Source organism: Morone saxatilis, unplaced genomic scaffold, assembly GCF_004916995.1.
Source record: "Morone saxatilis isolate NCDOM2014 unplaced genomic scaffold, NCSU_SB_2.0 Contig17, whole genome shotgun sequence".
In the NCBI taxonomy this organism is placed as follows: Eukaryota; Metazoa; Chordata; class Actinopteri; family Moronidae; genus Morone; species Morone saxatilis.
The window spans coordinates 16,430,677-16,446,314 of record NW_023339729.1 but is presented as its reverse complement, the minus strand read 5'-3'; the positions used below and the strand labels follow the sequence as shown (position 1 = coordinate 16,446,314).

At 39.3% G+C, this 15,638-nt stretch overlaps 1 protein-coding gene across 1 annotated transcript in view; it reads right to left on the bottom strand.

Annotated features, from left to right (window-relative positions):
- Positions 1-7,631, bottom strand: part of ugt8 (UDP glycosyltransferase 8) — a 20,502-nt gene extending 12,871 nt beyond the window's left edge. Inside the window, exons 1-2 of the mRNA XM_035660206.1 lie at positions 7,428-7,631; positions 1,478-2,310 (exon numbers count right to left, since the gene is read on the bottom strand). Coding sequence (XP_035516099.1) covers positions 1,478-2,308 — 831 coding nt within the window. The 5' untranslated portion in view covers positions 2,309-2,310; positions 7,428-7,631. The remainder of the gene's footprint in view (positions 1-1,477; positions 2,311-7,427) is intronic.
- Positions 7,632-15,638: the final 8,007 nt, after the last annotated feature.

Below are 15,638 nucleotides of genomic sequence, written 5' to 3'. Positions count from 1 at the left end.
AATCACCAACCGCCTCTGCTCTCAATGACTCCCCTCCCTCTCTGCTCAAAATCTACGGTGTACCCAAACCCATCCTCACCCCAGTAACGTCTATAAAGGATCGCTTTGTCACAGGATGTGATAATAAGAGATACCAAGTGATAGGAGAGGCAATTGGCACAAGCAAGGGTAGATACAAAAAAACTCAGTCAGATGGCTAAGACGGGAGAGTGGAGACAAGGCTGTCAATAATTTAATAGAGGTATGTGTCATTGCTGTATGTGACAGTGAGCTTCTTCATAGATGTTGCAGCCAATCATTTCATGAGCGAGAAAAGTGATGGCTTGATTCCACCAATCAACAACAAATTTCTCAAGGCAGAGCCCGAAATGTCTAAAAAGCAGTGGACTGTTGTTAATGTTGAAAAAAAATGTGTGTCCTATATGTAAAACAAAAAGGATAAATTACTCCCAAGTCAGACTAAAGCCTAATAACAATATGACTTTCCATCCTGCCCATGAAACCACATATTTGCATAATGTCACCACTGACAGAGTCTTCATTTAATGTTCGGGCACTCATTGTGCTGCATGTGGACACATTTGTGAAATTTTTATTTGAGCTTGTGGATCTAAAATTCCATCTCTCAATATAAAGAGTGGTAACTGATCAGACAAAGGGACACTGACTCTGTGATAGGGCTGGGTAATATGATAAATGTGCAGTATGTTAAATACCGTGAGAGGGTATAAATGTGTCATATTTGTCAATATTTGTCAGATTTTGCGATATGGTTTATACTCCAGTAACAATCTCTTTGACATCTCAGGGTGTATTGGGCGATTGTGGGCAATGTTTTATATCAGTGAGCAGGACTGATTAATGACAACATGATGTAACTTGATGTGTCATGTATTTAAATTACTCTTAATGGTTTACCTTTCCCAAAACCAGATACTGCAGTCTGCTTATTTTTTGTCCTTATAAAGTTTATCACTTGGTTAGCCAGGAAATTACTAACTTAAAGATCCGCTGTATAGGATTTAGTGGCATCTAGTGCTGAAGTTGCAGATTGCAACTAACTGAACACAGCTTGCATCTGTATTTGATAACTTTGGAATGAAAACGGGCTGTGAAGTATGTAGGAGAAACTACTTTAGCTGTTAAACGGGCCCTATATAAAGCCAGTGTTTGGCTTGTTTGTTCTGGGCTACAGTAGAAACATGGCGGACTCCATGGAAGGAGGTACATGACAACATGTCCTAATATTCAGGTGATTATACCAGCAATGGAAAGATAATAGTTATGAATAATCATATTCCATTCGCTGAGGCAAAAGATCGCCTAAACTACATGTCACACACTGGAACATTTAACGCATAATACATTAGTAATGTGATATAAATTATATTCACTGTGAAAGGCCACTACTCTCCAAAGACTTCAACTTCAACAACATCATGTTCATTACGCTGTCTGTGTTTCTCTCAGTACTGACCTGTGGCAGTGGGTTGGGGGGCTTGGTAAGGATGCCTCCTATGTAGACCACATGTGGCAGAGTGGGCCTGGGGAACTCCAGCGCCATGTCAGTGCATAGCATCCACAGCCGGCTGCCCTGCACCAAGTCAGCCATGGCTACTTGAGGCTTCACTCCATGTTTCTTCATAATCCGGTCATACTTGGGTAATGCAATATAATGGACTCCAAAGCGCTGCACCAGATAAACAGCTGTGTTGGTGATCCTCTGGACCAGAGACATACGGTCTGTCAGCAATGAGTTGAATTCGGGAACATATGAAAGCGGAGCCGGGGCACCCGCCTCTGCCGGGTACCACAGGCCTGTGCTGAACACGGCATATTGCACACCCAGGATATGAGCGATCACAAAACCACACATCTCATTAGGGTCCACCAGCAGCAGGTCAAACTTGGCCTCTTTGAGGCGGGTCATTACCTCAACATTACCAACGACAGCATCACAGTTCTGAGAGTAGTGGTCAAGAATGTCAAACAGTTCCAGAAATGTCAGGCGGCCTGAGAAGATGTTGCTGACTTTGGACTGGAGGAAATTGTCAGCCGTGCTGCTGTTAAAGATCCCTGGATAGTGCTGTAAGTGGTAGTGAGGGGAGGGGGGCACCTCACGACCTTTCGAAATTAGAAAATGGGTCTCATGGCCCTCCTCGTGCAGAGCCGTGGCCAGTGTCTTGAAGATGTAGAGGTGTGATTCAAACATGATGGGTGGTACCACGATCACTTTAGCGGCCCACGATGTGCTGGGACTCCAAGTGAGGAGGCCAAGAAGGAGTAGTAGTGACGAAGGTAGTAGCATGGCTGAAATAATAAAGAAATGAGCAATGTTAAAAAGCAATGTCAAAAATGAACAGCTTATTAGATGGGTCTAGTTTAAATCTTTAGTTACTTTATGAACATTACTCTGGCACACCTCTTATCAGTCACCCATAATGCAAGGAGGCAACACTTTCACGGAGGGGAAAATCTTACGTTGTATGCTTCAAACAAAGTTTCAGTCCTGTCATACATACTGAGAAATAGGATTGAGAGAATTTCTCAGTATCTGCGTGGATATATTCTTTATCCTCAATGGTGTACCTTTCTTAAATAACCTCTCTCTCTCATTTTTTTGTTTTCGATTGATTCCACCCCTTCATCCCTCCTCACTCTGTGCACAGCCGTCACTGACATGGCGTGGGTAGCACCAACGTCATTCTAAACCTCAGGCCGCTCTATTCACAAACACAAACACAAAGAGTCATTATCGTGCCACCATGTCATAGCCTGTGCCCTATATGCCTACACTCATTCTCCCTCTCACTGGGAATAATCATCAACACTGGTTGACTTTTTATAAGGAAAGCTATCAATTATCCAGGTTTTTTGTAATCAAAAATAACTAACCCATGTTCTCTTTCCACAGGGTGTTACACCTTAAGAAATGGTCTGACCTTTTGGAGGAAAATGTATAAAGGACAAATCAAAAGCGTAATTGTGGATTTGGACCAGGAGCTAAGTCAGCAAGTTCTTGTGCAGCAAAATGAGTAGTCCAAATTTTTAACTTGATGCAAACAACACAACATAATGCGGCAGCAGATGAATAAATTCTTGACCTATTTACATAATGTGTGCAGCCTACCGTCTCCTTTCAAAGCTCTCTTTTTGGGTCATAGCACACAGTTATCTTAATATGCTGTTCCTGCATCACATTGCACCATCATGCAGATTATGAGGTCATAACTTCAAACGAGGTCAAAAGAAACTGATGTTCGAGGGCCGGTAATGAAGCATCTTGAATAATTACAATCAGCCTTAAAATGTACTGCTATATCTAGTTAAGCAAATAAATGAAATGGGTCAGGTGCTAGGCTTAAATCCAACCTGACCCACTGGGTGTTCTCTGTGTGGGCTTTAAATGTTCTTGTGTTTACGTGGATTTCTTTCCACAGGCTAAAGACCTAAAGATTAGGGGAATATGAAATTGTAAACTCCCCGTGGGTGTGGAAGTGAGTGTGAATGTGATTCTACATCCGTTTGTGTCAAACTGCCACTTCTGTGATAGCCAGTGAGTCAGTCTTCTGTCAGCCCCCTAGACGTCTCTCGCGTCACGTTTTATCGACATTGTCGTCCTCACTTAATCTATATCAAATGGCATGGCCCATATTGTTTCTGTTGACCATCTCGTGATAGCATCTAAACAGGATTATATAGTGCATCAGCCACCTGTTTGTCCACAATATGAAGTTTCTCTCTCCGCAAACAGCTGGGGCCTGGTAGGAGGAGGACTCAAAGTGGCCGCCATTATGTTTAGCATTGTCCTGAGGATATCGTTACTTCGCAGCCCAGACTGTTGACAGTAACTATAGAGACCAGCCACTGTCTACTGAGGACTGTGATCCGTCATGACTTAAGTTACTAACACTGGAGTTTGGTTACCCTGCGCACATGGAGGGCTGAGGAAATTATCTGGATTAAGAGAATTAAAGCATACGCAATGACGAGCTGATCCGGGTGAAGACAAAGTGGGGATGAACAACGCACAAACGTTAAAACAGTAGCGAAACATATTTTAAAGTTTGTAATGAAAGCATTTTATTAAGGTATTATATGTCATGGTCAGCGGATACGAGCTCGGAGAAATATCAATATTGGTACTGTGATATGAAACATCAACAGCTACATTATCATTGAGTGATACAAATGTCTTAACATTAATACATAACATTTACCCAATACTCTGCATCCACTATCTAATCACTGTTGTTTCTCCTAAATCATGTATGGTATGATGAACACTTACATATAATTGCTTATTGACATTCAGTGAGTCATATTGTGATAATACGATCATTATTATCAATTTGGACACCTTGACTTTGTTATCAAATTCTAATCAGGTTGTAATTAAACAAAAAAGTACATTGATAAACGTTTTGTTTGTATTCTTTCTGAATATAATGTATAATCATGGAGCAACTCACTGCATTAAACATCAATTTGCTTACTTTATATGATCATGCAAACATTCTCCTTATTATAATATAGATCACAAGTTATTAGCATTGTGATATACATTCTTTTTACCACACTGGCCAGCTCTAAATCAACAGCTCCAACAACTGCATCTGATTTTGTAAAAGCTACCTCACAGGTGAGTTTACTCTGCAAAACATTACTTTATATGGCAAATTGTCCAAGCAAATTAGCACGAACACGACAAAGAATGACAAGAAGAAAAATTTAAATTATGGCATAACCTTCCACTTAGGCTTCAACAAACAAAATTCTGTAAGTAATTGTAAACTCAAACCATCTGCTATCATCTCAAATTAATTAGCTTGTACTACAGCTTCCAGTTGTGTATTATTGAAAGTGAAAACCAATTAAAGCTTCCACAGGAGGAATTTTCATCCATTAAGAGTGACACAAGATGGTAATTATATAGTAATTATCCCTCTCTAATACCATAATCTAGACTAACATTTTCTTGATTTAGAAGCCTTGCTGCCTCCACGGTGGGGGTTCATTAGCTCAATGCACCCTGTTGAGAGGAGAAATGGCACTTCCAAGAACTGGTATTAAGTCAAACACAAGACTGTCCAAGCTGTTTATTTTTGCCTCATATCTTTCAAATGGAGTCTGATTAACTGATCTTAGGTTTGTTTGCTGCAATAGAATCCAAATGGGGTCCCTTGAAGGGCTTTGACTGATTTGACCAAATAGGCTTAGACACACTTCGCTTTAGCTTTCAGGTCATATAATACAGCGTGCTGGGAAGTACAGCTTGGAGACAGATTTGTAGCCTACTATAAGCTGTAAAGTGGAATAAATTTATTAACTTTAACATAGACTTTCTTTTATTATATCACAAGTCAGACTCTGATCATTCAATCTAAGAGGTAAACACACAAATCGGCCTTGTGGCTCCATTTCAATGTCTACAACAAAAAAATGCATGCATGTGTGAAAAGGCACATTAGGCACACTTTCCTCTTACGTGAATCTAAAATGAAAGGTGGAGTCCAGAGCACTTCATAGATAAGTTAAGATAAGGTCAAGAACCTTTAAATGTTGAATTTTGGTGAAAACAAAAAAAAGTTGGGGAAAAAAACACCTGACTTTGCCACGGCACAGCACATGAGAAGCTGTTTATAATGATAACATTGCCTCTCTCCATAACCTTTTATCTTTAAGCTTGATCAGCATTTGAAAGATAGTGTACATCTGGATCTAAGAAAAGCCTACTTGTAAACATCCGCCTCACACATATAGGCTATGGAAATACCATTGTAAAATGGCCTGGGGTTTAAGCATAAGGATCCCAACTACCCACTTTGACCGAGTCAGTCCAACGACAGCTTCTATTGCGACTCTACAGACCAGACAGAAAATCCTACAGAGTCCTATTCAACCCTTGTTCCACCTATCAGCTCTCCTTCCTCATCTTTTGCTACACGTCACTGCTCAATACTATTTCTTCTCACTTTCATAATCTCATACTACCTTAGCCAAACTCTAGCAATCGACTCGCGAGAACAGGTCGGACAGGATCTGTCTTCCCAAGTTAACTGCAAAATAAACAAGTAAAGCAGGGGACTGAGACAAAGCACTAATGGGTTTCAGGTAACCATCAACAGGATCTCATTAACATAATGTACTGCAAATAAAGAAGCACGGATGAATGGGAAGAAACAGGGAAATAGTGGTTTAAAAAAGTAAAAGCATAAATATACGCTTTAAAATGTCCTTGCTCAATATAATTAACCCATAGTAATAATCTGTGGGATGACTGACAACCTTAAAACCTGAGCAAACAATTCCTCAAGTATGGCAGGCTCTCTCAGTCTAGGCGGGTTGATCCTTTTATCCCTTATAATAAGGCCTAGCTTTGAGCAACACACACACACACACACACACACACACACCCAGGTAACCCAAGGAGTTTTCAAGCAATAGCCTATGGAATATGGATTTCAGGAAGATAAACGTTTGACAGTGACTTGCATAACTAAAAGTAGGAGTGCCCTAAAGTCACCTCACCCAAGTAAAGGAACTTCTTTCTATTTTTTTTTTTTTTTTTTTCATCAGGTGATCGTTTTGCGTTGGTGCAACAGGATTGGCCAAACAGGTGCCCTGATGTAGGTTCGCTCATTGGAAAATAAAAAAAAAAAAAGACACTGGCTTTGATTGGCTTTGAAGTGTGGGCGACTTTTACCTTAGTTTTCAGGTCAGGTGACCTGAGATCGAGTTCCAACCCCCCCCCAATAGCTGTAATGGGATCGAAGAGTCGCGTATTTCATATCACAAGTTAAACTCTGATAATAAAACGGCAGAATGACCCGCCAGTAGCTTGGCAAGGTTGCTGTATTTTATTATTTTTATAATAAGTTTGCTTTTTTGGAGCTTAATATACAACTAACATATCTCAGTGAATAAGTCATGGGTGAAAAAGCCTGCCGTGGTCTAACACACAGCCTTAAAGGCATTACATTACAGAGAACAACACTAGCATTTAAAACATTTGTTTAAAAAAAAAAATTATAAATGTAAATATAAGTGCAGCTGTACAACTAACTAAATATGTTCTCTCATACTCTCATATTAATGTTACAGAAGATATAATAACACCAGAAACGGTCCACTAGTGAATTTAAAAATACGTCACGTAATCGCCCCTGGTAACATTTTCGTTGGTGGTAATGAAGGACGTGAACGGAACACAGCAACCTGGATACACCTGCATTTCAGCGAATGAGTTTTCAGTACAAATAATAAACCGCCAGAGAGTAAGGAGGAGTTGACAGCTGTCAACTTCAGCATTATCAAGTCCCTCTTTGCAAGTATACGCTTCATGACGAATGAAAGCCTGGAGTTTCGTTGAGTTATTCGGGTACACCTGTTGTGACAAGCGCTTAGCTCGCCTGTGTTGGCCTTACCTTGTGAGTTCAGTGTTGCTCTGGAGTGTTGGATGGGCTGTGACACTGCAGTAGTCCTAATTTTTCTTTAACGGATTTTAAAGTGTCGGAAAGATAAAACACAACAAAAAAAAAGTTGGGAGGACTTAAAGTAAAATGGGTCCCCGGGTATGGAAGACGCGCAGAGGGAACATTAAAGTCGCAGTCCCTCTCACAGGCGCGGTGAAGGGCGGGACTAGTGATGTGACAAGATGGGAGTAAAGGGAGCGGCCGAAAGGGAAAAAAACAGAGTGGTTGGTTGTGTAAAGCAGAATAAAGGTGGGGAGTATTGACACATAAAAGGTACTTTTCCTTAGTTGGTGGTAAGGTGACTCCAACCCTGTTGATACTATCTGCAGTTGATTTGGAGAACGAGAAGTGTTCAAATAATTTACTTTAATAAAAGCAGCAATGCCACTGTATGGAGATGTACAAGAGTATTAGCCACTAAATACAGCCTAGTTAAAGTTAAAAAAAAGTAACTCATAATGCAGTGTGGCTGTACTGTCAGTATTGTATCATTAGATCATCAATTATTAGTGGTGTTTAGTGGTGGTTTTAATGAGTTGATTTATATTTTCTCTAAATCTCAAATGATACTAGTAACTAAAGTTTGCAAATAAATGTAGTGGAGTAAACATAGGCTAGAATATGAATATGTAATCCATCAAGTCTGCCGCCAAACATGATTTTAATAAATTAATTTGGGTTGAGGTAAGTGGTCAAATGGGATTTTTTACAACTTAGCAACCCAAAAGTTATTCTTTTTTATGGCTTATACTTCAGCTAATATACAAGCTTCAGTAAATGATTTATTAACCAGGAACAAAGCCTCTTACAACCATTTACAAATTGTGGCTTAATGGACAGTGGTGCCCATATTATACCCCCTCACTGTAGAGGAGGAGTAGATTTGCATTCATTAGAAACTATAAGAAATATGTAGTTAATGCTTCTGTGTGAGGCTGATAGTAATAAAGTACCTGTGTGTAGGATTTAGTGGCATCTAGCAGTGAAGTTTTCAACCATATGAGTGCAGCTCAGACTTCTAAGCGTGTGGGAGAAACTACGGTGGCATGAAAACTGCAAAAGGCCCTATCTAAAGCCAGTTATTGGTTTGTCTGTTCTAGGCTACTGTAGAAGTATGGCGGTTCAACATGCCGACCTAAGTGGAAGAGGACACGTTCCTTCTGTAGAACAAAACAGCTCATTCTTCGTATTTTGTGATTATATGCTAATGAAAACATAACCTATGAATATTATATTCCATTTCTGCAATGGATCCTTAGATTAGAAGAAAATTACAAACTTATTATACAAAGGTGGTTCCGTTTCCATAAGGCATGTCAAATATTATTGTATTTACTTTTATTATTAATTAATTATATATTGTACTATAAATCATATGTTTATTTATCTATCTATTCTATCTGTTTCACCAACTCACCTTTTGTGTCTGTGTGTCTGTGTGTGTGTGTGTGTGTGTGTTTCTAAAAGATTGATGATTGAGGGCTGGGAGATAAAGTTCCTGATGGTGCTGAAATTCCACATTTATTCTTCTAAAACCATATCGGCAAAAATGCTTTGTAATATATCTTTATAATCAGCAAAATAATTAGCTATCCACAGCAATCTGTTGTGCTGAGCCACATTATTACACCATCTGCACCAGTCCTTTATGTGTGCAAGTGTGTGTGTGATTGTGTGTGTGTGATTGTGTTTTAGATAGCGTAGTCTTCACTCACCACCTCATTCATTTACAGAAATGCAGCACAATACACACTATACACATCCTACACTGCAGGTATGACGTAGACAACAGCTGTTGAACTATAGCAGTTTACCTGCAGGGAATGGCTTGGGAAAAGGCCTTGGAGGGTTGACTCCCCCACCTGCAAACAGTCAAGAGAGAACAGATGCTTATCAGGCAGAAAAGAAGTGGAGATAAAGAATTTAAGGGGTGAGTTCATTGTAATTCTGCTGACACAAGGGGCCTGACTGTCACACAATGAAGTAGGTCTATTTACATGGTAAACACACACATGCACACATACCCATAAATGGTAGGGAAGTAATTTTTGGGGGCGGGGGTTGGAGAGCAGAGCCACAATGTGTGTAGTTAAACACAAATGGATGTTTCTTCTCTAACAGTGATCCATTTGTTTATGCATCTGCCCTCCACACACACACACACACACACACACACACACACACTGTTCATCTCTTTCAATACATTCACTGCCCTCTGCATCCCATTTCCTCAGCTATGCCCTGAGTCATCACAATATGCCACTGTACTATTGGCTACTAGGCCTGAGCATCTACTCAGCCCTCCAATCCAAAAAGGGCCTGTATGTAGATTTGGGGTGTGTTTGTGTGTTAACTGGCTCCTACCATCAGGCTCGCTCATCATGTGTCTCTTTTCTAATTTGCCCCTGTACACTATTTCTCTCTGTTTCACTCTCTCTTTTCTCCCCCCTTCACTCTTCCTTTGCTATTCTCTTTCTGCCTGCCCCCTCCCTCTCCCCCTGCCTTCCTTTCCCCCTGCCCCCCACCCTAGATATCAGGTGTGTTACCTGAGCTCCATATCAATAGTTAATCACCCTGGGACACCCAATCTACAGAGCATGACAGAACTCTCCCGTGGAGAGTTGTGGTGGTCATGGTGTGTGTGTCTGTGTGTCTATGTGTGTGAGAAATGAAAGAGAGAGGGGAGAGTGGGGGTGCTAAGACTTGCATATTTTGAGAGAAGGGAAAAGCTGCTGAGAGAGCTGGGAGAGAGAATGGGCAAACAAAGAGAGAGAAGAAAAATGAGCAAAAGATGAGGAAGCAGAGGGAATTTGGATTGTGCAGGGCTAGGCAATAAAACTGACACATAAGGAAAATTATCGGACGTATGCCATAGTTCTGTGGGGGGTTTGTACTTGTCTATATGGTATAAAACCTGAATTAAACAGGGAATAAAGCACTTGGAGTGACATGTCTTCACAGTAAAATAGATTAACAATACTTGGGGAATTTAAGGTCTTAATATATTTTAATTATTTTAATTGTGTGAACTGAACTAAATTTGGGGAGACTCTGCTTCTATACAAGTTCTGTCCTGCTCCCTAGTGGTCAAACGGTAGTATTACAAATAAAATAACCACAAGTCTTTCCTGTATCTATATGTTTGTTAATCCCTCACTTCGTCTCTGCAGCACTGCTAATATGTAAGAATATTTGAAGATTTCTTCTGAGAAGAGGGTCTAAGGATAGAAAAATAAAAAAATGGAAAAAAAAGAATAAGAAACCAGAAGAATTGGGAATGAGTATAGTCTATGCATGTATGTACATTAAGTATAATCATGGTAACCTTGTAGTTTACTTTTATAGTAGGATGTTTTGTAATGTAGCTAATGTGTTGGTTCAGAGTACCTTAGTCATCTGTGACTATTATCATCTTGTCTTCCTGGAGGACCACAATGAAAATAAGTTATCCTCGCCATTTCCAATGAAAATGAATGTATTTGTTACAGTCTTTGACAAGGTATATATTTTGAGATGTCAAAAAAAATCAAATAAAAAGTTAAATGACATGTTAAATTGCACTGAATTTAGATTGTATGATCCTATGTGTCAAGGTGTCCTCTATCAGTGTTTGGAGGTCAGATGTGTTTTCAAAAACAAAGGCGAAATTAGAAAAAAATAGATAAATCAAAACACATGCATGAGTTACATATGTACAAATAAACATAGATCATGTCCCTCAAGTATGCTGATGTTCTGTAATGGAATTTAGACATTTATTCAGACATAATAACATTAGTGAGTGCATTCATCATTCATTTGTTGTACATGAAATTGCTTCAACTGTATTGAATCACACTGAGTGGTGTTTCTGTTATTTACTCTACCCTCATTTACAAATTTGACATAACATTAGAAACACCTGAACATCCTTAAAGCGAGGATTTATTGCAGGGATGTTGTATTAGACTGCATTAGTTTTAGCTGGGTGTACCTTTAAACTAGCCATGGACTGTACAGTATGTATAGAGCGAGTGTCTTGAAATGAAATACATAAAAAGCAAAAGGGAGGGAAAGGATGTTTATAGAGAATGTTTCATGGAGAGCTGTAGTGAGGAGAAAACACTCAGTGAGAAAATGTATGTGATAAGATATGGAAGATGAGTTTTCTCTGACAGAAGGCAGGGAGGGAATTTTTTGTTCTCTCGAGATGAGGAAGGTCGTATCTCAGTTCAGAAGCCAGGAGTCAGTAGTCTCAACTGCCTGAAGTTATGACCGCTACCACAAGGAAATGAGAGCCAAACATCTGGTAGAGGCAGAATGTGAATAAACTGGCCCATGTGCTCTAGGACAGCATACAAACCTGCTTTAAAGTAGAAGAAGGGGTTGATCTGAGAGAATTTGGGCAGGTTTAACAAGTTGAGCTTGCAGCCTTCTCAGTGTAGCAACTGGATGTGTCAGGAGTAATGAGGGTGGTACAGTAATCCAGACAGAAAAAGACTGCAATTTTTTAAAGGGTTGGACTAGATTCCTTATAATGATGTGTCTGTTCCCTTGGATGTGGTGTGTAAACATAGAGGATCAGATTTGGAGTTGCACTGTTGTCTAGACTCAAATCAGATGTGTCTCATATAGGCCATTATTTTCCAGGGTATAACAGAGAATGTCTTTTTACTATCCTTTTATCTAAATGATCTAAAAAAACTAATTAAAGCCAAGGATTGGAACATGTATTTCTAACATCGTCTCAAGATGAATAAATACACAGCATGATGTGCAATAGAAGAGTTGAAAAGTTATAAGTAATAATTATTGTTGGTGCAGTCTGCGAAAATGAGTGTATATTTACACAATAATTTGTGAACCATGAGCCCACTACTAAAACCTAAAGAAGCTAATTATAGTAAAAAATAATCAGTGAAAGATTTTGAAAAAAACAAAACACTGATCATTTTAAAATACCCAAGCACGACTGACCTATCAGAGAGGAAATTGAGAGTCAAATTGTTTAAGTTAAAAAGTGATCAAAATTCACTATCTGTTTGAAGAATGCAGCAGCCTTGAAAGACCTATATTAGTAACACCTGACACCTGTATTTGTGACATTTGTGAATATGTTGACATAAGATAATCTGAAGATAATATGGTGATTTAAGTACATCTTGTACATCTTTCTAGTAAATAAAGATGAGGGTACATGAGACATTTAGAGACAACATGCAGGACTCAGTGGATTGAGCCATCCTGAAACAAGACTGGCTTTTCTGCTAAACATATTGGGAGAATTAAAGGCAGCATGTTCAATGGATTCAGAAAGCCAACTTGTGCGCCATTGTTGTTATCTGGAACAAGATCCCTGCAATTATGCAAAGATTACGTGAATGAATGAGTGGGAAAATACTGTATAATAATACTGTCGTTGCTGTACGAGCCATACAATCATCAATGTGCACTGAGTACTTAATAAAGCAGTATTGCAATCCATTACAACAGTGATGTAATGCAACATTTGTCAGGCTCATAACATTCATTTTTGTCATGCCTATGTTTTAAAATCAACTCAGTGGTAATTTTTAAGGCTGTAATAATCATGTTGTATTAGATTGCATCACAAGTACTTTGCATAATAATAATCGCGTTTGTGACTGGGACAAAACATCAAAAAGACCTCTCAACATAATGCGAAACACCACTGTGCAGACATGACCATAGTGCCATAGAGAACCAACATGACTTTGACACAGTTATAACATTATAAGCCTGATAATATATTAATTACAGAGCTATTGTGTTATATTGTATTGGAGTTGTACCCTATAAACTACACAATAGGCATATGTAAATCAAGTTTGTCCAATAATTCATTGATTGCTGGTGACACAACCGTTTGAAGTGTAATATAAAATCCCACACCTATAGGAAGGCTAAGCGTTTTTGTGTTCAACAATAAACATTCAGGTATAATGTATAGGAGCCCCAATTTATGTATGCACTAGGTCTGTCTCAGTTTAATAACTGAAGTGTGCTTCATTGTTGTGTAATGTGTAATAATCACCACAAGGGGGAGAACAAACACCACAACCAAAACTTCTGCAGTATCTGCTGTATAGTTGATTCATAACGTTCCTGTTGTCTTGTATGATAAAATTATCTTCACCACTCTTCGTATTAGTCTTGTCTTTTTTGTACTGATGTTTATTCCCTGAACCACACACAGAGCGACTCTGTCCGTGCACCATCTTTAACACATTTCATGTGACTCTCCCAGATAAAGATCAAAGATCTCCTATTAGGTCCTCTGACTTGGGACTGTAGATACATTTCCAATTGTGGGAAAAAAATGGGATGATATGTGAATGCTAACTGAAGCGTAAAACTACAGCTTGATGCTTTTAGATAGCACAAAAGCACAGTTAGCATGTCGTTCAAGTACCATATACCAACTCTCTTTGGAAAGTAGATATTTTCACATCATAATAAGTGACAGATGTATAACTTTGTGCTTTTTGGGTTACAGAAAAGACGGGGTCACCTCAAAATTCACTGGGAATCATTTAAATATAACTCACAGGAGTCCAGAGGTCAGAACATCCATCCATCCATTTCGTATATCGTTTATCTTGTTCTTTCTACCACCGCCATCTCTCTCTCTCTTTCTCTCTGTCTCTTCAGTTTCTTTGCCTCTCTTCTGCTCACTCCCTGGCTCTGTAATCAGCCCTTTCAGGGAAGGCCATTTTGTTTCTGTCTACCTTATCTCATGTTTGCAGTTTCCCTCTCTGTCATTACTCTGCTATTAGCTTTGCATCCTGGGGCTAAAACACAGGACTCACACTGACCTTATAGTCATAGCTATGCTCAAAACGTCTGCTTTGCAAGATAACCCCCCCCCAACTCTCTCCATCGCTCTCCCAAACACACACACACACACACACACATATACACACAGGCAGAGCCAAGTTCATAACAAATTCACTCACATACACCTACATGTCCATGTGTGCACACACCCACACATACAGTTCTGGACCAAACCTACAAAACATCTTCACACAAAACATAATTGTTTTCATTTTGCTAAAATGGCATAAAACAGTTACTTGAGTTGAGAGGAAACCAATCAAACCCAAATGTTTTATTTCACTGAAGAATCAAGATTACAAGAAATCCAATTAAAGATTTAGACACACCTGAGTCTCTCTCTCTAATTCAGCTTTTTTATTTCCTTTCTTCTCACATCATGATGGAACGAGACAGAGGGGGGGAGAGAAAGAGAGAGAGAGAAAGAGAGAGACACAGAGAAAGAGAAAGAGAGAGAGAGAGACCCTCTTATTATTATAATATTCCATTATTTCCATCATTGTAATTGAATCATCCGCAATACTGTTTGAGTGACACTCATACCATTAAATTGAACACAAGAGTGAGAGAGACCTTTTACAAAAAACCCTGTCCACATACTTATGTCTACTTTTGCTATGGGGATGCTTTTCGTGGACCAGGCCCAGTTTCAATAAAGGAACATCTTATAGACCTTTTTCACATCAGACAATTTTATATGACATAGTAGAGTAAACACAGGTGTTACCAAGGATATTGATTAAGGTCCCATTCCATTCAGGTCAAACTGAGTCAGGGTGCTGCTATTGTGCACGCTCTCTAGAAATGCTCTGCTGCACTAAATGGAACGGAGCCATAATTTGTAGCATTGGTAACAACTGTGTTCACCCTACTAACATACAGAGGTAAAAAACACAGGTGTAAATAATACAATTATTGATAGCTGAATTGCATTTTGCTGCTTCTTTAGCCGTTTTGACATGTCAAAGCAGCAAAAGAGCAGGTGTAATGAATAACATTAATAATGGCTGTAGAGCCAGTTCCGGGGTTTGGTATTGTGCATGCTGGCTCCCCGGAGAGGTTTCCTGGGACATTGGGACCTGAGCCATTGTTAATGTTAAAATAGTTCCACCTGTGTTTTTCTTGCTTTTGCACATGTAAAATGTCTTCTGTGAAAAAGGCCTGTCATATTTCAGACAACAGTGAGCTTTAACTTACTGTTTCAACATGACAGTGCCATGTGTGAAAGGACTTGACTGGCCTTAATACATCCCTGACCTCAACCCCAACAAACACCTTTGGGATGAACTGGAATACTGACCTCAAGCCAGGCCTTATTGCCCAGAA